Below are 26,186 nucleotides of genomic sequence, written 5' to 3'. Positions count from 1 at the left end.
AAAAAACATGTTGATTAATTTCTTGGAAACAATATAATATACAAACATACATGTACATTTTATTTTTCAGCTAACTACGGGATTGTTCAACCAATCACAAGACAGTGGTTTTCACTCCACACTTGTGTCGCCACAACAGAAAGAGAGAGGTGTGGTGTGTGATATGTGTCATTTAGCAGCGTATTTTAGATAACACTATTTTTGAAAGTGTACAGAGAATCCAGCAATAATATAGGGCTATTCCATTTAAACATGTATTTTAAAGAAAAAAAGTCTTGGTTTCGTCATAGCCTTGGTGAATTCATCCGCATCAGCCTTGAGTGCAAAAGATTTTGGCCATAATTAAAAAAAAACATTTGAGATTTTCTCATGAATATTTGTACAAGTTAACCAGTGACAATAGAAACATGTGTAACAAAGCCCTTAACTCTTTTGAAAAGTTATGTTCATTGTCTTGTACATAGGATGGCCAGGAGAAGCAAAGAAGGTTGACATCACTTCCCGTAACCTAGTTTCCATGGAGATTGAGGAATGTTTGGTGCCTAAACAACCACTGGAGACTAAGACCCAGGTGGAGACCTTTAGATATGAGGTAAGTATAGGCTCAGGGTCTTCTCAAAAATTTGATAATTTTGAGTCTCAAAGGACATTTGTTGAAAGTCCAGTATGAGCCGAGATATCTTTGTTATAAATGCATAATCAGAGCATAAGTATGAATCCGGGGAATTCCAAATCAAAGTAAGTGAAAACCCCAGGATGAAATTTTAATTCTTATTATCATCACCTTACCATCATTTTCATTGACATCATAATCATTCTCAATGGTTTCTCTGACATAGTGGGAAGTGACTTAAAACGGTTTTCTAATGGTGATCTGTATTGGTGTCTGTTAACTAGGAAAGATAACTATGATAATATGTAATAATCATGTAAGATTATCCTTAAATTTGATTGTTTTCCCTGTTCAGGAGGAAGATATGGAGATTGATAACGTGCTGACAGAGGTGCGGAGCCAGCTCAAGTGTGAGCCGGGAACTGGAGTAGGCTGTATTGATATCCCTGTGGAGAGCTGCACAACTAGGGGAGATAAATCTTCTTTGACTGAACTAGAGGTATGTACATGTAATTAACTGGAAATAATTTAGGAAAACATGTTTAGTTTCGACATTGAATGTCTTATTTTAGATATTTAATGTTTTATAGTCTGCCCATGAATAGTGTCAAAATATTAGTTGTAAGGAATTCTATTGGAAGAGTTATACGGCATTTATATTTTGTTTTGAGTCAGAGGTCGAAATTGGCACACTGCACTGGTAAAATGCTTACCGGGCTTGTTAAAATTCTGGATTTCATATAGCAGGGCTTAATGACTGCTTTTTATAGCAAGCATCAGTATTAGGATTTAGGCTTGTTTATCCAAAAGTGTTATTTCAATGACTGTTAAATGTGCATTTTAATTTTCATTATATTTTTTAATTTGAAATATTCGCTCACTTGTGTTCCAAATATATGCCTTGACTGTTCAATATGTGGGTCTCCTGAGCCTGTTATTCTTCATATTGCAGCTACTGGTAGTCCTGGACACAAATGTGCTCATCTCTAACCTGGACATGGTCGATGATCTCAAGGACTGGAGCATACAAGGTATGCAATCATAGGGAGAACAGCCAAGAAGCTTAATTGATGGGCATCTACTTTTGAAGCAGAACTTGCTTGGTTTAATTCCCTGTCATATCATACCAAAATAGTACTTATAGTACTTAAGTAATTATAGTAATAGTAAGATAGCTTAATTCAAGAGCATCTACTTTTGATGCTGAACTTGCTTGGTTTAATTCCCTGTCATATCATACACATGTACCAAAATATTACCTATAGTAATTATGTAATTACAGTAATAGTAATGATGAAAATAGTACCTGTGGCTCACACACCTTTTGCCCATGATTACGAAACATTCTCAAGTCCATGGTTAGGCTCAGACTCAGAGAAGAATCATCTTTATTCCATTTGTTTTGCAAAGATGAATGTAAATACTTGAACATTTTAAATAAAAATGGCAAATTCCATCATCAGTACTTGACCAGAAGGAAAGTTACAATGAAATGAAGGTTTGTGATATTGCCACTTGAGTCTGAACTCAGACTTGAGGCTGTTTGTAAACATGACCCCAAGTGCTCATATATTGCATATAAAGGATGGAGCATTTCATGCTGGTTAAACCATGCTTTTATACATGTTTTACACCAACTGAAGTAAAGAACCAAGGATTATACATTATTTGTCGAGTTAATGCCAGAAGATAACAAGCCACATTAAAATACAGAAGGCATTGATACCTTCTGGCTTTGACCCCACAATAATTATGTACATCCATTAGTAAAAAATCTCACAAGCGTGTAAATTAGTAAGCTGAATAAATCTTGCTTTTGAAACTTCTAAGTTTTTTTATTGTTTATTAATTGCTATTCTGAAAGACTTGGAGAGTAAGTATTGAGTGTTTTCCAAGGTGTAAGTTTCTGACCTTATAAAACAAGTCTTTAATATTTTCAAAGTATAGCAGGTCTTCTTGGTTGTTGTGCTTGATTCATGAAGTAGCTTTACATACGGTTGTGCTTGATTCATGAAGTAGCTTTACATACGGTTGTGCTTTATTCATGAAGTGGCGGTTGTGCTTTATTCATGAAGTGGCTGTACATACGGTTGTGCTTTATTCATGAAGTAGCTGTACATACGGTTGTGCTTTATTCATGAAGTAGCTGTACATACAGTTGTGCTTTATTCATGAAGTGGCTGTACATACGCTTGTGCTTTATTCATGAAGTAGCTGTACATACGGTTGTGCTTTATTCATGAAGTAGCTGTACATACGGTTGTGCTTTATTCATGAAGTAGCTGTACATACGGTTGTGCTTTATTCATGAAGTAGCTGTACATACGGTTGTGCTTTATTCATGAAGTAGCTGTACATACGGTTGTGCTTTATTCATGAAGTAGCTATACATACGGTTGTGCTTTATTCATGAAGTAGCTGTACATACGGTTGTGCTTTATTCACGAAGTAGCTATACATACGGTTGTGCTTTATTCACGAAGTAGCTATACATACGGTTGTGCTTTATTCACGAAGTAGCTATACATACGGTTGTGCTTTATTCACGAAGTAGCTATACATACGGTTGTGCTTTATTCACGAAGTAGCTATACATACGCTTGTGCTTTATTCACGAAGTAGCTATACATACGGTTGTGCTTTATTCACGAAGTAGCTATACATACGGTTGTGCTTTATTCACGAAGTAGCTGTACATACGGTTGCAGGTTTGGGCTGGGTGTGTTTGTATGTCCCCTGGATTGTGTTGATGGAGCTGGATCGCCTCAAGTCCACCGTCAGTCATGGGAAACCGTGCCTGGTAAGTCTGCTTTAAAACTTACTTTGGTTTAACCACTGACATATATGCAACAAGTACACAATATTGGCTTTAACTCAACCAGATAAATAGCCTATAAAAGGGATTATATTTCATTAATAAATAATAGCATGCCACATGGTTTTGTAATCTTATGGGCTACTTTGACAAACTCTGACAAACAATCTCGGACAATTGCTTCTTGTGAAGGCTCCTTTTTATGTTATTTAAATCACTGTATGATGATGGATACGCTTAAGTCTAGTAAATAACTGGAGTTGTGCGTGTATTAATATATAATGGATATATTGGATGTAGTGAATTGTTTTTTTTAAATCCAAACTATAAAAGTGTGTGGATTGTACACTACATATAACTGTATATGTATATGTATTGACAGTCATTAAAAAAAAAACACTTAAAAAGTATGAGAAATAGTTTTTATCGTAAGATGTTTCATGCTCATTAATATTAGTTTAGTTCAAACATTATTTATATTATGGAAATACATTGAAACACCCATATTATACAAGTATCATTGTAAGAATTGAGGAGAAAGCTGAAAGTTAATATTATTACATCCCTCCTTGATCAACGTCATTGTGTAATTGAACTAAAACTTTTCTTCGAATAAATTGCTTCTCGTTCACAAAAAAATGATATACAAAAGACCCTTAGAGTCAAACACATAAAACAAATAGATGTCATAAACATGTATAAAGGCATTGAAGGTAACGTGTACCCTGCACCGCTGATGTTGATAATTAGTTCTGCATATTTTGTGTTGGAAATGATTAGGCCATTTAGTTATTGTTTGACCACATAGTAAATGCCTGTTTTTGTTTTTATTAATGATGACGTTTTCTGTGCTACGCTGATGTGATGTCTTGATGATGTTCATGTCAGAATCATGTCATTCAAGTATTGTCTATGGGAGTTTATATTGCAGTCTTCTAAGCAATGTACATCCAATGTTTCAATGCTTTTTCATGAAAGTATTCCATTGTGATGCGCTAGCTTCATATTTTATATGATTTGCACATGATGTGAAGTTTTTTATGTAGAGGTGGGTAAGACACATTTGATGTACTGGTATGTGTCAGATATGAACTTCAATTTCATCAAAATTGTTTTTAAGTCAAAATAAATCACTAAAATATGACATCGGTTCAAATCGTGGTGGGTTTTCATCGACTGTCAGTATACATCTTCACCCTAGTACAATAACTCTATAAGTGCAGATAGAAATAAAAGCCAATGCTGAGATATTGTGACAGTTTGATGACATGTTAGCTATTATTTGCCAAAACTAAGATAAGATATGGTCTTTTCTTAAAAAAGTTATAGTTATGGTAACATTGTTGGCACATTTCAGTCCTCCAGAACCCAGCATCAGGCGAGGAAAGCCATCTCATTCCTTAAGCTGCTGTTCACTTCAAAACACCCCAGAATAATTGGTCAAACAGCCAAACAGGTAGGCCAATTGTTATTAGTTATACAATGACTAATGTATTCAGAGCATGCAGAAAACTGAAGTGTTTATAAAAAGCAATGATGACTAATTAAATTATGTACTCAGATGGAGACAGCCAGGGAGGAGTTTGAGGCAGAATGTAATGATGACCGGATCCTCCAGGCATGCCTGCAGTGTCGCCATAAATGTGAGCTGGATTCTTTAATTTTACTGTAGATAATATAATAAATTGAATTCCAAGTCTATTTATATGATCTATGGCAATAAATTCGTATTCTAGGGAGAATAAAAGCCTATAATAAGTATTGCCTGCCTACTAAAGATCATATAAATAGACTTGGAATAAATGGTTTCAGTTTTGTTTCTTCCTTGTGTACTTAACATAGCATAAGGAGTTATTTAACTGATTTTACTCTATTTTTTACCCTTCATCTATCCTACCATATTATATTTACAGTAACATTCAGGAAATAAACTGATAATGCATGAGAGATATAGTTGGATTTTATGATATACCCTAATAGTTAATGTATGAAACACTTGAAAAAGATTTTCTATGAATAAAATCTATTTTTGGAGAATATCATTTACAGACAAACATGTATATTGCATTATTGAAAAAATATACCAATGCAAGCTTCCTAAGTCATTTAAATCCTTTTTATCAATTTGAATGTAGAAAATTCGTAACATGGTTGAAATATAAAAAAAAATAGGATATTGATAAGTTGACTAGGATAAAGTTTTACTATGTAGAAGACCTTTTTGGCCCTTCACTTGCACCATATTGGGATACGGAAGCTAATCTTACATGTATGCATGTATCTGACGTTCTTTTATTACAGATGGAAATGCTATCTTGTTCTCCAACGACCACAATCTCTGTATCAAATCTTTGGTCACAGACATTCCAGCCTTCAACTCAAAGGTCTGTTTCATAACTATGGGCATTTAGTAATGAATAAAATAGTTTGATAAATCAGGCTTGCAAGCAAATCTAGCTATATGGATATAGCTTGTCAGTTCTTTGAAGAAAAAACTGAGGTTTTGTGACAGCCTTGGTGTTGTCAGCGTAGTCACTGTGAAAAAACGTTTGAAATTAATTAAAAAATCTTGGCTTTAACTCTAAAATAGTTTTAAGATATCCTCATGAAATCTAGTGCATATATAGCCAGTGTAGTAACGCAAATGCAATTCAAGGCCAATTACTCTTGCTTTAAATATAGTCAAGCTATTGTCCGTTATCGACTGAGCAAAATGGACTAGGGTACTGTCAATTTGCATGCTCTTGTCTACAAGTTTCATATTGCCTGACAAAGTTTATAATCGATAAGTGACGGGAAATGGGCAACCATAATCGCTCATTGATTCCGTAATTATCAGAAATGTATTTCCATTCCAAATATTTGAAAATGACATTTATCTTTATTTCTTAAATTTTTAATAATTGGCCCAACATTGGATGGCAGAAGAAAAGATTCAAACATGAATTATTTTTTGTACATTCATAGCACCAAGTCAGATATACATATATGATGTCTTGACTTAACAAATGATATTTTACACCCTATTACTATCAGCTTTTAAGTAAGATAATAAAGTGAGGTAAAAATCCATAATTGATGATCATATTCAATTATGGCTGCCCATTAAGGATTTATCGATTTATTCTATCATCATGTCATCACTATGGTCTATTCTTTCTGTATTCAGTTATAAAACTTTGTTCTTTATATAACTTCTTATGATAAAGTACTGTTAAACGATGATCAAATTTTACTGAAAAAACATACCATGAGTAAAAAAACACTTAAAAAAAGGTATTGACTTTTCAGGATATTCTTAGTGGAATAGAAAATGTTGCCGCGGAAATGAAACAATCCAAAACCACTGTTGACCAGATCTCTGTACAACTTCAATCACCATTTCAACAACAGCAGAAAAAACTACAGCCCCAACAGCAGCAACAACAGCAGCAACAGAGAACAATATCCCCAGTAAATACAGTTGCCATGGAAACAGGAAAATTCCCACCAGAAGTCCAGAACCGCGAAGTCCAGTTTAACACAAAAGTGGTTAAAAGTGGAGATAACAGCATGGCCAATGGGCAGTGCATGAAGAATCTGGTTTGTATTGTTAACAGAAAACTGCAGTTGTTTAAGTAACTTTTTATAAATAGTACCATGTCCTCATAACTACAGAATTTGTTCATTTAAGATCTTTTTAAACAATGGAAATAAAACTATATTAATATTTCATCATTGTATGCACATTGTACAAAATTTATATTTTGACCATAACAGTTACTGAGGACTCCTTTAAGAACATTTAACTTTGTACACATGTTTCATAATGACAACTGGCCTATTTGAAGCTAGACCAGGTATTGAGTACATATAAAGACTATTAACAGGCTCAATAAAGAATGTCATGCGTGCTTTTTGAAATTTAAGTATGAATGTAGGGAAAAACATAATGTTTGCAGTTATCAAAATTAATTTTTGGAATGGACAAGCTCAAATTCTTTTTTTGTTTTTTCTTTTTTTTATTAATATGTATACAACAGCAATATCAATACAAAACACGGTACATCATATACAGAAGAAAAAAACACACACGATATTTTCAATTATTATATGACTTTCTTGTCACGCTCAAATTGTGCTTGGCATCAATATTTGTAACAAGACATACTATATAAAACTGAGAATTCGAGCCAGCCTTAAAAGTAATCTACCAGTGCCAGACTTGTGCTTATTTTGACCACTGTGTTTGCAGCTGGACAACATTTTCTGCAAGTTGAAGATGTCCCTTAACCAGGTGATGGGACACATACTAGAGTTCGAGATGAATGAAGCATATGGGGATATCTGGTGTGTAATGATAACCAAAATGTAGATAATACTCCAGGTTCTAAAGTTCAGTATTAATTCTGAAATCAGGATTGAAAGCTTTTAACTTAAGACTATTGTACTGTTGTAAAAACGTTTTTTTTCTGACTTTTGCATCAATAACAGTATGAATACCTTGAAATGAATATAAATAACCTTGGAAACATTTTCTTAGCAAGATTCCCTCATACTCAAAAAGACCCCTGCTATTTTTCAGAATTCATAATTATCAGCTGTAAGAACCCCTGGTAAATAATTACCGAATTTTTCGGTAGATAATATGCAGGATTAATAATACACAGGATAGAAATAGTCCATTATTCTCAGAAGATCAGAAATCATATTCTGAGGTGAATAGCTGCATTCTATCTGACAGAACATTGGGAAATATTATTGTGTCTTTTATCAGGAAATTATGAAAGATAAACCAGGTTCCAAGTCCCTTTAAACATGGCCAAGCTTTAATCTCTATTTTTCTTTTGTTATATTTTTTTTTAATTTCTCCTTTTGGAGAGTTTTGAGACTTACAGGAAATTGGTTTAAAGATAAAACTATTTTCATTTTGTAAAATAAACTTTAAAGTTATTGATATAACTTAATAAAGTAAGATACTTAAGCCCATTATGTTTGAATTATGGGTCAATTTGTTTTATTTGTACACAGATGTTATATTTGTTCACATATTTGTTCACAGGCAAATGGTGTATCTTTTCAAAGGCAAATGTTATATTTGTTCACATGCAGATATTATTTCTGTTCACAGGCATTCCATAGTACTCAGAAAGCCCCCATGGTCGCTGAAAGATATACTGGAGTGTTGGAAAAAGTAGGTGGTTTCTGTGACTTATTATAGATAAGAATAGGTTATCGTGACTGTGCTGCTTTTCTTACTGAGGTAACTATGCTCAAGACTACATGTTCATGTAAAATGTTGAGATTTTATTAAAAAACTGCTATGTAAGAACATATATGTGGATCTTATGAAATGAATGTCTTGTTGTGTTTCGAAGAATGGCAGACAAATACAGATTACTTTGTATGGCGATGGCATCATTTTCGATCAATAAATTTTGAATGACTCGGTGTGGAAACTTAAAAGATGGTATGCACGTTTGTAATGGTCAGCAGATCACCGCCATATTTGTTTTGGGTTCATGGTGACCTTTACTAGAGTTTTGGCCACTGCTGACAAGCAACATACTATTCAAGGAATTTTAGTTTTTGAAAAAAGTAATTTCTGGCTCATGTATCTTGTTGTTGATCACTAATGTTGATGTTTCTCATTCACTTCAATATTGTGATTTCAGACACTGGATGGCGGTGTTTGGAATGGTGTTACCACGACGACTCATCCACAATGTTCAGACACTCATTGACCACTTCTCATACACACAAGGTACTGTAGATTGTTTCACTAGTTTCAAGAATACAATTTGAACCATTTTTTAGCTTTTCAGTTTTCATTTAAGTAAAGTCTAGGTATTGTTATAGCTTTGGTGTCATTGTCTTGGATGACAGAAAGAAAAAAACGTTAACCTTGGCCATAATTCAAAAACTGTTCAAATATTAAACTTATATGTTTCGAGACCTTTTGGTCAAGTTAAGCAGGACCAATTACTCTGGATTAAAAAAGTATTGACTTGCTTTTTCTGCTAAAAATGTTTTGGTTCTTTTGTTATTTTATTCCACCAATTGTCCTTTCAGGTCACACAGTTGACATGATGGCCAGAGGAAGTGCTGACGCCATGGAGATACTGGAGGAGTGTGTCAAGAGAAAAGTGTAAGAAACCTTTCACTTTTGGTTTAATTGTTACAATTGTGACTCAAATTATAATATAGGGACTACCTCAGTAACAGAAACTACAATATAGGAACTACCTCAGTAACAGAAACTACAATATAGGAACTACCTCAGTAACAGAGCATTTAAGTCCAGCCATATGCCACCATATTTTTAACTATCTTGTTCAGGCATTTGATTTTTTCAGACAACACACAAAAAAAGTATACAACCCTTATCTGTTAAGAATTATTTCACAAGTATTCAGGTGACTGAACATTTCTTATATATTTTGATATTTCTGTTTGGAATTCTTTGTCATGATGCTTTCAAGATCATGTTTGCACTTTCTGGTCCTCACCCACAATAGGAACTCTAGTAGTTAAGGAACATTAGGGCTTAAATGCAGTTGATCAAGCTTATTATGTGGCATTTTGGGAACAAAAAAGTAAAACAAATATACTGGCCCCAATTTCTCGAAACTTCCTAAGTCCCTTATAACAGGATTAAGCTAATCTCACTATTTTTGTTGTTCTATAAAATGTGTTTATTTTACTTCAAGAATTTTTAAAAATTATGTAGGAATAATCTATATGATTATCAGAATAAACCATTTTTCATTCATCAAAATCCATTTTCAGTATGTATTTGGGCTAATTGAAATAAGCGACTTAAGCCTGTTAAGCTTAAGAAGTTTCGAGAAATTGGGGCCTGATGTTCAAATTAAGAATGAAGATCCAGAAGTAACTTGGGAAGGTTAGGATTATTTCGTCAATTTAAAAGAAATTACCCTTTGGGTCAGAGAATCTGATTCGTGGATGCCTAGAAAATTTGAATAGCTCAACCCTAATTTAGATGAACTAAAGAGTGTTTATACAATTAAGTTCAATTGAATTGGTTATAAATGCAATAGATCTGAAATAAACTTATGAATTGAATTGCTATAACATTTTTCCTTAAAAAAACAGATACGGTCCAACTGTTGAGGAGATGACAAGGTGTGTGAAGTGTATGAAGGACCTCTGTCGTGGCCTCCACACCAAGAAAATGCTCCCTCAGAACATTCCCAGTCTGGAGGAATACCTCAAATCTAGTGTATGTGTGAAGTATGACTTTGGTGTCAGTAGTGATGTTCCAATGATCGATTATAATAAAAAAATAACTGGTTGGGTCAATTAACGACAATTGATTGTATTTGGTCATAATCGATCATCGATTGAACTGGCGAATTGTTTTTCTTCTTTTTTTTCGTTATTTGCGTTCAGTTAATATCCATCAATTTTCTACTTTGATTGCATTTATACATTCGGAAATGTTCAGATGTTATTGTTAACAACTTTGCCGAAAGCAACAACAAAACTTAATAACTTCAAACGTAGACAATTATAAATTAGCATTGTTAAGGATAATGATTTATTTTACAAGAATAAAACTACAATTAAGGTATTGTTAAAAACAGATTGTACTTTTGATAATTGGTTACCTGAGTGGAACCAATTATCCATAGTCAAACTAGAACCGATTCCTAACACAAGGTGTCAGTATAATACCCACAAGTACCTCAAAACAACTTATTAAGACCATAATGGGATATAATGAAAGTTCTTACTTTTTTTTCCTATATATGTTTTTCATTTATGCTACTATATCAATAATTAGCAGGTCTAGCTGAATAGGTTTTTGCCCTTTTTAAAACCCTAGGGTTGAATGCTGTTTTGCTTGTAATACAAAGGATTTTTGCTTAACAAGGACTTTTTGCTTTAAGTAACCTGCTTTAATCAGTATATAGCCCTTTATTCGCCATTCTTATTTGACTATGGTTATTTCAGCTTGGAACACTGCCTGTCATATCAGTTCACAAGACATCTTCCATTTTACCATCAACTGCCACATCAGCCTCTATAACTCGAAATGCTAACATATCATCAACTGACCATAGTGCCTCTAGTCAAACTTGTGTTCAAAATGTTGCTCAACCATTCCAGAAAAACAATGGAAGTAACCAGTTTATTCCAGAAACTGTGACCCCTAATATTTCAGTGAAATCCGTTCCCTTCAAGTCTGTGATAACAACTTCTACTTGCAAGACAAGTAAACATGGTGCCTGCAGACAGAATAATGACAAAGTTGGTGATGTCAAGTGTTCAAGTCAGATTAAAGCTTCCTCTAATGTGATGGATAAATCAGAGAAAGATGTAGCTAATACTGCAAAAACAACTGTTATGAGGGGAAGTAACATTAATCAATCAGAAGGTGTATCTGTTGTAATTAAAACAGGAACTAATAATATGCAAACAGAAAATGATGTGATAATGAAAGACAAAGATACTTCAAAAGAAGAAACAACCATAAAAAGTGGAAGTGACCTACCTACAGTAGGAAGTGATGTCAGAGCTGCTGCTATGACAGCAGGGCAGAAATTAGAAAGGATTTGGAAGTGCATTCACAAGAGTTGGTACGAAAATGTTCATGTAATTGTCAGAAAACCTTTAGTTAGTTTATATTCTTTTGTAACATTTTGCATACCAGTAGTAATGCTACTGTACTTTTAGTTACATAATACTGCTGACAAATATAGAAGTATAACTTACTTATGACTGTGTTTCTGTTAATTGCAAAACAGTGATTTTTCTTCATGCAATTAACTGCCCAAAAATGTCAAATTTTCCCAAAAAGTATGTATTGTTTCCCAATTTGATAAATGGAGATGATGTTTATAAATAAAGGGCCCTGTTTTCTTGAAAAGTATATAATATCTTGACGAGACAAACTCTTCTACAGTGTAATATATATGCATAAAAGATGTGAAGACATGAATATTTGCCATTATTTTAGCCATTTTGGCTGGATTTTGTATTTTGCCAGTCAACTATTTTTCCCAATTTGCAAGGCACAGATGGTGAAAATAATTCCAAAATAATCTCTGCAAAATGATAAATGTTTCGTTAGAATTTGTGAAAGTGCGGTACCTGTCCATTCCCAGGTAACAGAAAAAATGACTTAATGTTAAGTTTGTATCAAAAACTAGAAAAAAACAACATTATTTTATATTTACCTTATCTGCAGCGAAGAGATCCACTTTGGATTTGATGTTGTCAGTGTTCCGGAAACCATGGTAACCAAACTACAGTTGCTCACCTCCTCTGTAATGGAGCTCAGGAAACCCTATGTTGGGTAAGTGAGGGCTCTAGGCCCTGCTCCAGTAAAGATCATAAGGCTTAAGGTTGTAACTATCTAGGTGTAAGTCTTTTTTGGTATAAGCTACATGTTTCACTAAAAATATCATACTGCATTTATTGGATTGATTCTGTCCTAAACTACAGTTTTACCTGAGAACTATCAAGCAGTGTATATATATATAAATATCTTATTGAAACGGAGCCCTGGCGTGGTTAACTCTTATTAACACAGTTCAAATTATAGATTCATGTTCATTTATCCTAAATGATTGGTTATAAGAGGCACCTTTTCCCCTCAGATTTCGATGTAAAAAAATGTCTTACAAACAGTCACAAGCTCTTGACATTTTTTTCTGAGCTTGATTTCATGAGAAAAAACTATTTTGTTTACATTTATGTAAAAAGGATGTCACTCTCAACAAATATGGTGGCCAAAGGTGGCAGACAATTTTAACTTTTTTCAATGTGTCCTATAACCCATAACATAGATTAAAAGTTTTTTTCTGGAGATTTTCCAAGGATTTTTTTGCCTGCGTCTTATAACCACTATCATCTTATAACCAGTCATTTACGGTAGTAGCCAGTATTAACTCCAGATTTTGTAAAATTGCTACATATAATGCACCAGAAAAACATTAAAATTTTATTCACTCATCTAGTTTAGAAGAAAAAAAGTTCAGATATTGTCAAATCCAAGGTCTTTGCCTTTGTGTTGTCATGCAGACACCTTTTTATAGTGATTATTGAATTACTGAAATGGTAAATGATATTCATTATAGCGTCACCTTCGTGCTATAACTCAATAACTGCATATAGAAATAGAAGCAGACTATAAGTATCTTCCATGGCCGGGAGTGTAAGATTATAAGTATCTTCCATGGCCGAGAGTGTAAGATAGGTTCATCTAAGAATTTCTAGCATGGTTAAATTATTGGATCTACTTATCTGGGGTGGGAGAAATTGAGTTCTTGCACTAAGGTGACGATAGATGAATTGATGTATACATATTCACTACAATATTACAAGCATGTAACACAAATAACATATTTGTTGAGTCTTCCACTGACTGAGATTAGCATCTGATGAGCTCCACTGGGTTTGCATTGTTATAAATAAGAACCGGCTGTCAAAATGGACAGTTTAGTTGACAATTTGGCAGGTTCAAATTTGGAAAAAACAGTTAATTTTGAGAAGAATAAGTAGAAGCTGGTCGGTTACCTTACCTTATGAGACGGTTCAACCAAAACATTTTGAGTACTCAGTTTTCAAGTTTCTACTTGAATTAGTTTACATATGGAAAACTTTGATTGTTTGAATGATGAACTTGAGGTTTGGCAATGGAAAAATTACTTGAGATGAATATGTCCTGTTTAAATACTTGTATATATATGGCTGATGTCCTTTACTCTTTCAGATTGTTGGAGACTGCTGTTACAGAGTTGAACACACGAGAATCTGATTTTTTGTCTCTATGCAATATGTGCAATTCCTTCTTCTCTAGATTTGACATTCCAGTAAGTAGATTTGACATTCTTTAAGGGAAATGTTTTGAACGAGGAGAAATATTTGTACTTTCACCATATTAACTTAATGAAGGACCTTTATTGCCGTTCTTACTTTGTATGATTCAAAATGTGTACATTAACATTAATATTTTTCAACAACTAAAAATACATGTCCATTCACAATGCACGAGTTGTGCTTGACACTAAGGACTATGTCTATACATGGAAGCTCTTTTTTCATTGTGTACATACATTGAAAACTTTCTTTTCTTAGTGTTTATACATAATAGAATTACGGTTTCATTTTGTACATGCATAGAAAAGCTTCTTTTCATTGTGTACATTTATTGAAGAATTACTTTTCACTGTTAATATATAAGGAAGCACTACTTTTCCATTTTGTATATACATAGAAGTTATTTGTCCCCCAGGAACCGGAGCCGGCCATCACAGTGACACCTGTCCAGATGCTGACACTCTACAGCCTTACAGAGTTCAGGTGAGAAGTATTATAATCTCTATATGGGTAGATTATCTTTTCCACATGCAAACATTTAGTGCATGGAATATTTGCTTTTGAAATGCAGATATCTTGTCTATTCATTTTCTGTCTTGGAAGATTCAAATATACCAGCAAGATGACACTAAACATAGAATCATGGGGCATGGCCTTAATTCGTGTGTGTATTTCTAGGGCCACCCTGTGTCAGTTCCACAGTCAGCTGGATGACATGCTGCGCTTCCTCTACCAGTTTGTACAAGCACTAGCGCCCGATGACTGAAAACATTGGATGCTTTGTCTATTTGAGAACAATTTTGGACGCTACTTGAACACAACCTCTATTGGTTTGTACACGCTCAAGCACCTGATGACTGAGGGGATATTTTTGTTCTTCTCAAACCTCTTCTGGTGCCTGTCCTCTAACTGTACATGCAAGTGATAGTACCTAATGACTTACAAGATTGGACATTTGTTATTCACTTACTGACACTACAGTCCCCAATTTTAATTATTGTCCATTTTTTAATGGTTATCCTTTGTTGTTAAGCGAAGTGGATATGGTTCTTAATTTGGTGGGGGATATGGCAGTCTCCGACTGCTCTTGTTTGTTTTTTCTCATCTTCATATGATTTACAAAATGGACTCTATGCATTAACACTTTTGGCTTATAATTCTTTACTAAACAATTGAATAATACTAATTCATTTCTGCTTAATCCAGTACATTATATGGGATTGACATCACCATGCAGCAGTATGTTTGTACAAAGCATTGATCATGTTTATTAAATATTGACTAGTTTATCTATTTTGAAAGTTTATTTTCAAGTTTCTTTTTGCAGAGATTACTGATTTTGTATTTTGCAAAGAATTAATTATGTTTATTAATTATTTACAGATACCTTTGTTTTGAAAGTTAATTTTTAAATTTTCCTTTGCATGTTTGAGATACAATATATTTGATTAACTTTCAGTATATAATTAAAATGTTTACGGAGGCCGTTTCAAAAATTATCTTAGACAATTTAAGTCGTAGATTGATAATATCTTAGTGTCATAGTTCTATTTTTCGGTTAACATATTTGAGTGAATTGAAACATTAGCTAGTATTAAAAATGAGCAAATGGTTTGAGAAATAAAACAATAAATGTGTTGAAATTTGGGATTTTTTTTACAGATTTCAGATTTTTATCAATTTATGACTAAGATACCTTATTGAAATGGCCTCTGAACTGGACTAGTTTCCTTGCTGATTTAAACCTATGTACTCATATCAATTTATTGTGAGATGGCTAAAGGGACCTACATTGTTTCAGATTAACCAGTATGTCAGATAATAATATATAAGTCATGAACATTGAAACTGATAAGAAAATATGGTGAATCAGTGGGGTTTTTTTACACAAAAGTATGTATCTCAAATCAAATCAATGAAAATAAAGTACTTTCAGATAGTATGAAGCAATTATATTATTTGTTAAGTGAGATACTTAACTTAAAAAAATGATTTAAGATAAAAAATGTCTTAAGATGTTATATGGATACCAGCCCAGTATAGCTAACCATATATTATATTTAAGTTCTGAGATAATTTTCTTAAGCGAAAGTACTTCTGACAAAAATTGATGACAATAATTCTGTTAACATCTTGCGCACAGGCAGTTTATAGCCTAGGTTAAAATAGAAGCCGTTCACATGACTGTCCTTTTTTTGCGCCAAAGATTCGGGAATACATTTGTATGCTACAGAGGGTTCGTACGAAGTTTTTAATTTTCGGGCCCTAAATTACTACAACCTTGTTACTCAGATAACGTTGAGAATTAATGTTGAGAAAACCCTGACAACCTCTTTATGTTTTTAGAACCTATTTGTAAAGAGCTAAATCATGATTGTTAAGATATTAACTCTAATGAAACTTATTTGGACCCCTTTTAGTCCAAGGTCAGTGATTAATTTTTCATTTATTTTTTTCTTTGTGAATAACGATTATTTTGGTGTTGGCGTCAGATCATGTTATTTACTTGAACTCAAAATATGATGTTCAGATGGCCTGACTTCAGTGTAATTTTCATTGATTATCAAAGAAAATCCATGTGTTACAGTTACATGGTGATTTAGTCATTGTTCTAGTCAATATGTTGCTCACTTTGTTAACACTTAATTAAATTCTAGTTAATAAAAAATATGAAATATTTCTTGTTTTTTTATTGCTTCAAAGCCCATTACATTAGGTTTATGCTCACTATCTTGGTTTTGATACAATGTGTGTAATGTTTACATGGTAATGATAATTATGTGGACTTTAAATTAAAATTATCTTAATGATTATAACTATGTTCTAAATTTTATTTAGCAAGATCAAGATAAAGTAAGAAATTTAGCCTAATGAGATAACTTGCTACTAAAACTTAGATGTATCAGGCTTAACAGTCCAGAAATTGTTGCCTTTGTGCCTTTACATAAAAAAAAACTGAAAATTTAGTCGAATTGAAAAAGCTACTTTATTTTGAAATGCATTATTAAGAAATTTCGGAACATTGTGGCCTGTATGCTTCTTCATAGAAAAGCTGAATGAAAATTAGCCGAATCGTATAAGCTACTTTATTGTTAAATATATTATTCTCAAGAAATTTCGTGACATTGGGACCTCGGTGCTTCTGCAAAGGAAAGCGAAATTATAGCCAACTTTCTATAAAAACGAATGTGGCAATTTTTTGCATACACCAGTATTAGGTGTCCAGTAGGCAGACACCAGTATTAGGCTTCCTGTAGACAGACACCAGTTTTACATGTCCTGCAGGCAGACAAGTGTTTTGGCGTCCAATAGACAGACACCAATATGAAGTGACTTGTAGGCAGACACCAATAAAATGTGTCCAGTCGGCAGACATCTGTATTAGACCGGTATCTGTTGGCAGACAGGTATTAAGCGTTCAGAATGCAGACACCGCTATTTGGCGTCCTACAGGTAGACACCAGTATTAGACGTCCTGTCGGCAGAAACAAGTATTTGACGTCCTGTAGGTAGACACCAGTATTTGACGTCCTGTAGGTAGACACCAGTATTTGACGTCCTGTAGGTAGACACCAGTAATTGGCGTCCTGTAGGCAGAAACCAGTATAAGGCGTCCTATAGGTAGACACCATTATTAGACGTCCTGTAGGCAGAAACCAGTATTAGGCGTCCTGTAGGTAGACACCATTATTAGGCGTCCTGTAGGCAGACACAAGTATTTGACGTCCTGTAGGTAGACACCAGTATTTGACGTCGTATAGGTAGACACCAGTATTTGACGTCCTGTAGGTAGATACCAGTATTTGACGTCCTGTAGGTAGACACCAGTTTTTGACGTCCTGTAGGTAGACACCAGTATTTGACGTCCTGTAGGTAGACACCAGTATTTGACGTCCTGTAGGTAGACACCAGTATTTGACGTCCTGTAGGTAGACACCAGTATTTGACGTCCTGTAGATAGACACCAGTATTTGACGTCCTGTAGGTAGACACCAGTAATTGGCGTCCTGTAGGCAGAAACCAGTATAAGGTGTCCTATAGGTAGACACCATTATTAGACGTCCTGTAGGCAGAAACCAGTATTAGGCGTCCTGTAGGTAGACACCATTATTAGGCGTCCTGTAGGCAGACACAAGTATTTGACGTCCTGTAGGTAGACACCAGTATTTGACGTCGTATAGGTAGACACCAGTATTTGACGTCCTGTAGGTAGATACCAGTATTTGACGTCCTGTAGGTAGATACCAGTATTTGACGTCCTGTAGGTAGACATCAGTATTTGACGTCGTATAGGTAGACACAAGTATTTGACGTCCTGTAGGTAGATACCAGTATTTGGCGTCCTGTAGGTAGACACCAGTTTTTGACGTCCTGTAGGTAGACACCAGTATTTGGCGTCCTGTAGGTAGACACCAGTATTTGGCGTCATGTAGGTAGATACCAGTATTTGGCGTCCTGTAGGTAGACACCAGTAATTGACGTCCTGTAGGTAGACCCCAGTATTTGTCGTCCTGTAGGTAGATTCCTGTATTTGACGTCCTGTAGGTAGACACCTTTATTTGACGTCCTGTAGGTAGACACCAGTATTTGGCGTCATGTAGGTAGATACCAGTATTTGGCGTCCTGTAGGTAGACACCAGTAATTGACGTCCTGTAGGTAGACCCAAGTATTTGACGTTCTGTAGGTAGAACCTGTATTTGGCGTCCTGTAGGTAGACACTAGTATTTGGCGTCCTGTAGGTAGACACCAGTTTTTGGCGTCCTGTAGGTAGACACCAGTAGTTGACGTCCTGTAGGTAGACACCATTATTTGGCGTCCAGTACGTAGACACCAGTATTTGGCGTCCAGTACGTAGACACCATAATTTGACGTCCTGTAGGCAAACACCAGTTTAAGGTGTCCAGTACGCAGACACGTGTGTTAGGTGTCCAGTAGGCAGACACCAGTATTATACATGTCAAGTAAGCAGACACCACTATTAGGCGACCAGTAGGCAGCCACCAGTATTATAGATGTCCAGTAAGCAGACACCGCTATTAGGCGACCAGTAGGCAGCCACCAGTATTATAGATGTCCAGTAAGCAGACACCGCTATTAGGCGACTAGAAGGTAGACACGAGTTTTATGAGTCCAGTACGTAGACACCTGTGTTAGGTATCCAGTAGGCAGACACCAGTATTATAGATATCCGGTAGTAAGACACCACTAATAGGCGAACTGTAGCCAGAAATCTGTATTAGGCATCCAGTAGGCAGACACCAGTATTTGGCGTCACGTAGGCAGACACCACTTTTGGGCGACCAGTAGCCAGAAGTCTGTATTAGATGAGGCATCCAGTAGGCTGACACAAGTGTTTTGGCGTCAAGTAGGTAGACTACACTTTTAGACAAGTTGCCAGAAATCTGTATTAGGCATCCAGTAGGCAGACACTAGTAGTTTGCGTCTAGTAGGCAGACACCAGCATTCAGTGGCCAGTAGGCAGACACCTGTGTTTTGGCGTCAAGTAGATAGACACCAGTAATTTGCGTCTAGTAGGCAGACACCAGCATTCAGTGGCCAGTAGGCAGACACCTGTGTTTTGGCGTCAAGTAGATAGACACCAGTAATTTGCCTCTAGTAGGCAGACACCAGCATTCAGTGGCCAGTAGGCAGAAACTAGTATTAGACGTCCTGTAGGCAGACACCAGTATTTGGCGTCACGTAGGCAGAAGCCACTTTTGGGCGACCAGTAGCCAGAAGTCTCTGTATTAGATGAGGCATCCAGTAGGCTGACACAAGTCTTTTGGCGTCAAGTAGGTAGATTACACTATTAGGCGACAAGTAGCCAGAAATCTGTATTAGGCATCCAGCAGGCAGACACCAGTAGTTTGCGTCTAGTAGGCAGACACCAGCATTCAGTGGCCAGTAGGCAGACACCTGTGTTTTGGCGTCAAGTAGATAGACATAAGTTATTTGCGTCTAGTAGGCAGACACCAGCATTCAGTGGCCAGTAGGCAGACACCAGTATTAGACGTCCTGTAGGCAGACACCAGTATTTGGCGTCATGTAGGTAGAAGACACCCTTAAATAAGGCTTCCAGTAGTCAGACAATAGTATTAGTTATGCAGTATTACGTACCCCAGTATTAGATGGCCAGTTCTCGGAGTATCATTATCTATAAAAAGTATTCTGATTCTGAATTGGTTCAGTGCTGCTCTTGATTTGTACTCAGGGTGGGGAAAACAGAGATTTCCAGGCCCGTTAAAATACAAAAACGCATGTCTGTTAAGCAAGTAGCCGATATGTTAAATATTCAGAACACAGCTGAAGCCCTAGGTATATTTAAACCAAGGCAGTGTAGGGGTGTCCGGAGGCATGCTCCCTCGATTATTTTATTCAGGGATTTTTTTTTGTGTTCCAAACAATTTATCACCCACATTTTTGCATTCTCGTTCACCAGAGTAATGATGCTGTGCGTACCACATCAGGTTTATCATTATCAAACCTCTGATAAATGAGAATGCATTTTGCACCACCGCAATTTTCTTTATAGTCAAAGATGATTTTGCTGTCCATTACGATAACGTCTTTAATAATTTAAAAAAAACTTTTAATGACACGACAGCATGTGCTAGGGTGATGTCACTAACGACTGCGTGATCAGCAGTTATGGCGACGGGGTTATTATTTCATCGATCACCAGTGGGAAATTTGCACTTGGTTTTCAAGTATGCTGTTCAATGCGTTTCTGCCGCAAGGTTTTCTTATCAGAAGTATGAGTTTGTACATGGCAGGAGTGAACATGACTCTTGCACCGCACCTAGTCAAAACAGCCACCATTGGCATTGCCAAGGACAAACAATTTATGGTAAAATATTTTATTTATAAAACCATCGTAATTTATCTCTCTTATAGTTTTGCATATGAGGGCTATTTTGTTTTAATTTTGTATTAAATTTTGTAAATTTTTAAAATTGGTAAAATTAATTCATTTGTTCTTTACACATTTCACATCTCTGCGTAATTTACAAATGCGTGCTGTTAAGGCAGTCTAATTTTACTATCTCCTCTTTGCCAGTCTCCTGAATCCTTGCTTTGACTATCAGCTCGGTTTCACCAAACATGAATGTGACGTATATTTTTACGTTGTCAACGGGATGCCGTATATCTACAGTTCCTACTTTTTCACTTTCCGGTTCTGTTACAAGCGACGGATCTTTTAGCGTTGATCGAAATATATTGATAAGCGTTCTGTCACTGCCATACCTTTGCTCAAACATTTGAGTAAACTTAGCGTCGGTCTTCATTTCTTCATCTACGGAGACAAACACACTGAAGTAATTTTCAATGAAGTGACATTTTGCCTTCTCGTTGTACACTGGTTTAATGTGTTTGTGTTTCTTTTCATCGAAGACGCGATGTATTTCGATTCCATATGTATATTTCATTATTCTGGATGTCACAATGAGTGGAAAATGACCAAATTTTACAGCCCCTTTAAGGACCGACATACCAGGATCTTCGGGCACAATTAATTGTTTTTCACGAAATTCTGCTTTTACTTCTTCCTGTAAATATCCGCATTCGGCAAACCCTCCAACTAAAATTATCGTTTGAACACTTCGAAGTTTCGGTTGCTTAAAGAGTTCTTTCAAATGGTTAGCAATCTTTGTTATGATGTCATCAAAGAATAATGATGCGAAATTCTTCGCCTCAATTCTAATTTTGCCGGGCTGTACTTCCATCTTGTCTTTATATTTTGTAACACCGGGATTTGCGCTTTTATGTAAACTTTCCGGAAGTTTGAGTGACAATTTACCATGGTTTGGCTGAAAGGCCAATTTTTTAGCTTCAAATTCCCTTAGAAGTTCAAGATAATCATCTTGGAACTTTGTTTTCAGCTCATGCATTCTTTCACTACCATATACTTCTTCTAAAAGTCCAATGAAGTTGTTATCAACGTTCGTGCCGCCCCAATCCCCACCGCTAGCTCTATGTATTTCCCTCAATGTTCCATCTGCTTTCCTCTCATGAACTGAAATATCGGCTGTCCCTCCTGGAATGACAGTGTTTGATCAGTCTTTACTTAAATTTTAGATAAAGACATTATAGCAACTCATTTCATATATTAAAAGCGTCTTGATTTTTGACCTGACGTCATAATTGAAAAACGTCAATTGAGCGCGTTAGATTGCATCGTTTTAAGTGTACAACGCTATAAACCATCAAATTGGTATTTATGATATAATAAGGTATCACATTCATGGTCATTCAAAAGGACATTCATTAACTCGTTTGCTACAACTGATATATAGCTCGCCATAGCTCGTTCTTATCCGTTTTAAAAAAGTTGTTTAATAATTTCTATTATGGATGACTGTATACTACCCTGTATTTATGGTTCATTGTTAATACTATTGGTGCCTCCCTTCAAATTTCTTTAAAACATGCACACTTCTAGTTACTATGGTCATCAAACGGAGACCGAATACCATGCAGTGTTTGAAATAGTTTCCCATGAATTTCCCTCATGTGATTGGCCCTAAATCTCAATTGTTGGGATAGTCGCGGTTTGTTTATGAACGATATTGCCATGGGGCGGGACTGATTTTCTCTTTACGGCAATTTGCTACATAAATGTTCAAGTCAGAAACCGACATCTTTTTATACAAAAACCAATGATGTCATGGATTTACATTTGAAATAATATTCAGTGATATTTTTAAAATGAGCTATAGAGAATTGATTAAAGAGTATAGTCCACAATTGACCTCATATTAACACCAAGGAAATGAGTTATATAAATTCTATTTTCTTGTCAGCTAGATGTCTTCTGTCAAATTTGTTCAATTTAAGCTCACAGGGTCGTGGTTACCAAAAACCATGATGATTATGTTCTCTGAGAAATTGTGCTTTTATATATATTTTAAATTGTTAAAAATACCTCGGTAGTTTGATTAAACAATTATGGACGACAACGCATGGCGAACAACAGGTTAGATTAGCCTTTCTTATGTATTTGAGACAATTGGTACGTGTAAGTGTAAACTAGAGGCCATATACTTAGTTAACTCATAGCCTGACCATGTTTCAGGAAATGGACTTATTTCTCAAGTGAGTGATCTTGAGCACTTTTAGGACTTTTGTTTCTTGATATTTTATGGTATAGATAACTAGTTTCCATCACCACCAAGTCTTAACTGTTTGCATTTATACCTCCTAGATCCACGACCATGTAGCATGTCCCAGTTCCTGCCAGAGCAATGCTCGCCTCGGCACTATGTGACTCACACCAGATGGATGCAGCCTCTGGTTCTAGAGCAAGCTTAAGCCTCGAAGTGTCTATCCCGGCCTGTAAACAATAACACAGAACTTAAGTTAACATATTTCCCACTGGATTATTATCGGAAAAAATGCATTGATATTAATTCGAAACAATATACGTTTTAGTATATACTGAAGTAGCGACCAATCATTGCAAAATTAACCTCGGTTGCCGCTTCCCTCATAAACTGTTTTGCTTTGTCATCCCAAATCGCCGGAACAGTTATAACAAATGTTATGAGCTCAATGAAAACTTTGCCACGCTGCCGTTTGATATGGCCAAGAGCCGATTCTTTCAGATAACGTAGAGACATAGTAAATATCGGGAAGGCTTCCATGCGGTCCCCTCTAGTATCTGCGATTGTTGTCGTTGATCTTGATAATGTCTGATGCAAGTAAAGTAATGAAAATATTTTTAAACACGTTCATGTTTATGGTTTAAATAATTGTATTATAGGTTAGTGCTATATTACACTAAAATTAGCACTTCGATAAGTAAAGGTTATTCTGTCGTTGCCAGTTTATTTATTACTAAGAACGAATTAAGTTAAATACGCTTATAATAACGAGAGCTGTCACACGAGTGACAAACACCCCTACACGTCGCCGCAAACTTTTTCTTTAATGGTACTCGCTCATGTTTGTGTAAAGCGCTCATTTTCGTATATCGAAATTAAGTGTGGCAAATCATTTAATTGTAGTGTAAACAATAAGATACCAAAAGCTTGAACCCTTCAGCAAACGATGATATTTGTTCGAATATAGTTTTTGAAGACCACAATATTCATTAGCGTTAACAACACAATTGGTCATTTTATAATGGCTTTGTTGTTGTGGGATTGGTTGATTGACATTATCACGCGATGTTATCAATGTATTGTTAAGAAGGCAAAATAGCCACCACTTTTTTATATGTCTAGGTGGCCTTGTGGTTAAAGCGTCGGTTTTCTATATTATTTTGATACGCACCCAACTAAAGCCAAAACACTTCTTGTATAATTTAACTGCTTTTTTTCTGTAATTTCGATATCATAGAGGGAATGAATGATGAAATAAGTGTATTCAGATGCATTACCAGGAAAACTTGTTTTTGGTCCAAAAACATGAGCCAGTACCTTTAAAAGGGTCATGGCGTCGTCAAACAATAGTGTATTCCCACAAAAGTTGACCAGTATTTGATGGTGTTGAAAAAGAGTAGTTATTGTCTTGACACCGTATTATTGGCAAATTTTAAGTTGTTACCTAAGTCGTGTACCAAGAAATATTTAAATCCGTCAACCCTTTCATGAGTCCGAACAAAACCAACAGACCAACCGAGCTAGATACCCCATACACCACCCAAACTTTATTTGTTGGGGTAAAACATACATAACTTATCAACTGTATTATATATTTCGTTGCACTGTAGACAGCTTCTGTTGTTAGTTTGAAATTTGTGCAAGAAACTTAAAATGCATACTCATAAAAACATCATTCTGAAGCCGCCATGGCCGATACGAACCCAGAAGACATGAGTTTGAATCCTCCTGTCGCTGCAAAACGTCTTTTATAAAGCGATTTATGTTCTTATAATAAACGGTTTTTCTAACCGTCTTACCTATAGATATCTGTTATTGAGCCTTCTTCAAATAAGTGATCTATTGTAAGTTATATGTCATATCTATTTTATTTTTGAGACGACTGCTATATTCTTTTGATATCACCAAATTTACCGCTTGTTCGTGCAAGACCATCTTAAATCTGCTAAATAGACGCCAGCCCTCATCCTGTCCTTCCTCAGCAAACTGAAAGTATTTGGTTTCAGCATCGTATCCGAATGAATCGAATACGTCATTGTGAAGTAAAACGCATGTAGGTGTTTTTGACGACACATTCTTACTTCCACAAAACCATGTGTTTGAAATGATTTTCAGTGGGTTGGACCTCGATGAGAATGCATATCCACTGTAGGTTGTTCCAAGATCCAAAGCAACCACAAACGTTTCGCTATGGTTTGATTCGTCCATATTCAGTCCTCATTTCAAGTTTATGTATCTGAAAACAAATACGATGCTCAAAATATTTATACAAAATGCTGTGAGTATCCATGTATTTAATGCACCAGTCAATTGTAACCACGCCCCCCAGGGTATACCGGGGATAGCCGGGGAAATGAGCCGTGTTTTTACCTTCAAGGTGGCCCCGCGGTGGTTTTGTCTTTACGCAAAATATAGCAGAAAAAGTGGCCTTGGGTCCCTGGGGTTCGGGTGCAATTGGCGGGGGGTTTACCAGCAGACCGTCCTCGCAGGGCGGAGATTTTGCCCGGGCTTGGATGGACCGAAAGTTAAAGTCCCCGCTATTCCCCGGACCTGGGGAGGGGGGGGGGCGTGGTTACAATTGAATGGTGCATTGTAACGCCGCATTGCAGCATTGCCGCATACACGTGATTTTTATTTCGTTTATGCGGGAATTTTCAACGCATAAACAGGGCGACCACGTTTATGCGGCGACGCTCAACGCATAAAGCAGATATTGGTTATATGGGGCGCAACTGTGCCTCTTTGACACATAAAAAGGTCTTACTAAACCATGTATTATAAAGCTAAAAAAAAGTTCTGATATTTCTACAAAAACAATGGTTATGACGT

At 35.7% G+C, this 26,186-nt stretch overlaps 2 protein-coding genes across 4 annotated transcripts in view; one reads left to right on the top strand and one right to left on the bottom strand.

Moving 5' to 3' along the window:
* Positions 1-16,934, top strand: part of LOC128224589 (uncharacterized) — a 28,880-nt gene extending 11,946 nt beyond the window's left edge. For 2 of the 3 annotated variants that reach the window (XM_052934502.1, XM_052934503.1), the window contains exons 4-22: positions 71-149; positions 465-592; positions 969-1,112; positions 1,566-1,644; positions 3,322-3,413; positions 4,786-4,884; positions 4,990-5,071; positions 5,730-5,812; positions 6,720-7,010; positions 7,663-7,757; positions 8,539-8,601; positions 9,083-9,171; positions 9,480-9,555; positions 10,524-10,650; positions 11,385-12,010; positions 12,622-12,729; positions 14,149-14,248; positions 14,671-14,738; positions 14,934-16,934. In XM_052934502.1, coding sequence (XP_052790462.1) covers positions 71-149; positions 465-592; positions 969-1,112; positions 1,566-1,644; positions 3,322-3,413; positions 4,786-4,884; positions 4,990-5,071; positions 5,730-5,812; positions 6,720-7,010; positions 7,663-7,757; positions 8,539-8,601; positions 9,083-9,171; positions 9,480-9,555; positions 10,524-10,650; positions 11,385-12,010; positions 12,622-12,729; positions 14,149-14,248; positions 14,671-14,738; positions 14,934-15,021 — 2,517 coding nt within the window. In that variant the 3' untranslated portion in view covers positions 15,022-16,934. The remainder of the gene's footprint in view (positions 1-70; positions 150-464; positions 593-968; positions 1,113-1,565; positions 1,645-3,321; positions 3,414-4,785; positions 4,885-4,989; positions 5,072-5,729; positions 5,813-6,719; positions 7,011-7,662; positions 7,758-8,538; positions 8,602-9,082; positions 9,172-9,479; positions 9,556-10,523; positions 10,651-11,384; positions 12,011-12,621; positions 12,730-14,148; positions 14,249-14,670; positions 14,739-14,933) is intronic. The other variant, XM_052934504.1, reaches the window with a different exon arrangement.
* Positions 16,935-19,917: 2,983 nt separating this feature from the next.
* Positions 19,918-25,565, bottom strand: LOC128223465 (heat shock 70 kDa protein 12A-like). Its single transcript, XM_052932745.1, has 4 exons — positions 25,272-25,565; positions 23,452-23,587; positions 21,297-22,291; positions 19,918-20,172 (listed from the first exon to the last, which is right to left on the bottom strand). The coding sequence occupies exons 1-4, from the start codon at positions 25,563-25,565 to the stop codon at positions 19,918-19,920; spliced, it is 1,680 nt and encodes a 559-aa protein (XP_052788705.1).
* Between the last annotated feature and the right edge of the window lie 621 nt (positions 25,566-26,186).

This window comes from Mya arenaria, chromosome 17 (genome assembly GCF_026914265.1).
Source record: "Mya arenaria isolate MELC-2E11 chromosome 17, ASM2691426v1".
Lineage (NCBI taxonomy): Eukaryota > Metazoa > Mollusca > Bivalvia > Myida > Myidae > Mya > Mya arenaria.
Note: the sequence above shows the minus strand (reverse complement) of the source record. Positions and strands in the feature narration are given on the sequence as shown.

Coding starts and splice junctions, on each gene's coding strand:
- LOC128223465 (XM_052932745.1), bottom strand. CDS start 25,565: ATGGACGAATCAAACCATAGCGAAACGTTTGTGGTTGCTTTGGATCTT. Junction 23,588..25,271: donor TGGTCTTGCACGAACAAGCG/GTAAATTTGGTG, acceptor TATTGTTTACAG/GCCGGGATAGACACTTCGAG. Junction 22,292..23,451: donor CATGGTCGTGGATCTAGGAG/GTATAAATGCAA, acceptor CTGTCATTCCAG/GAGGGACAGCCGATATTTCA.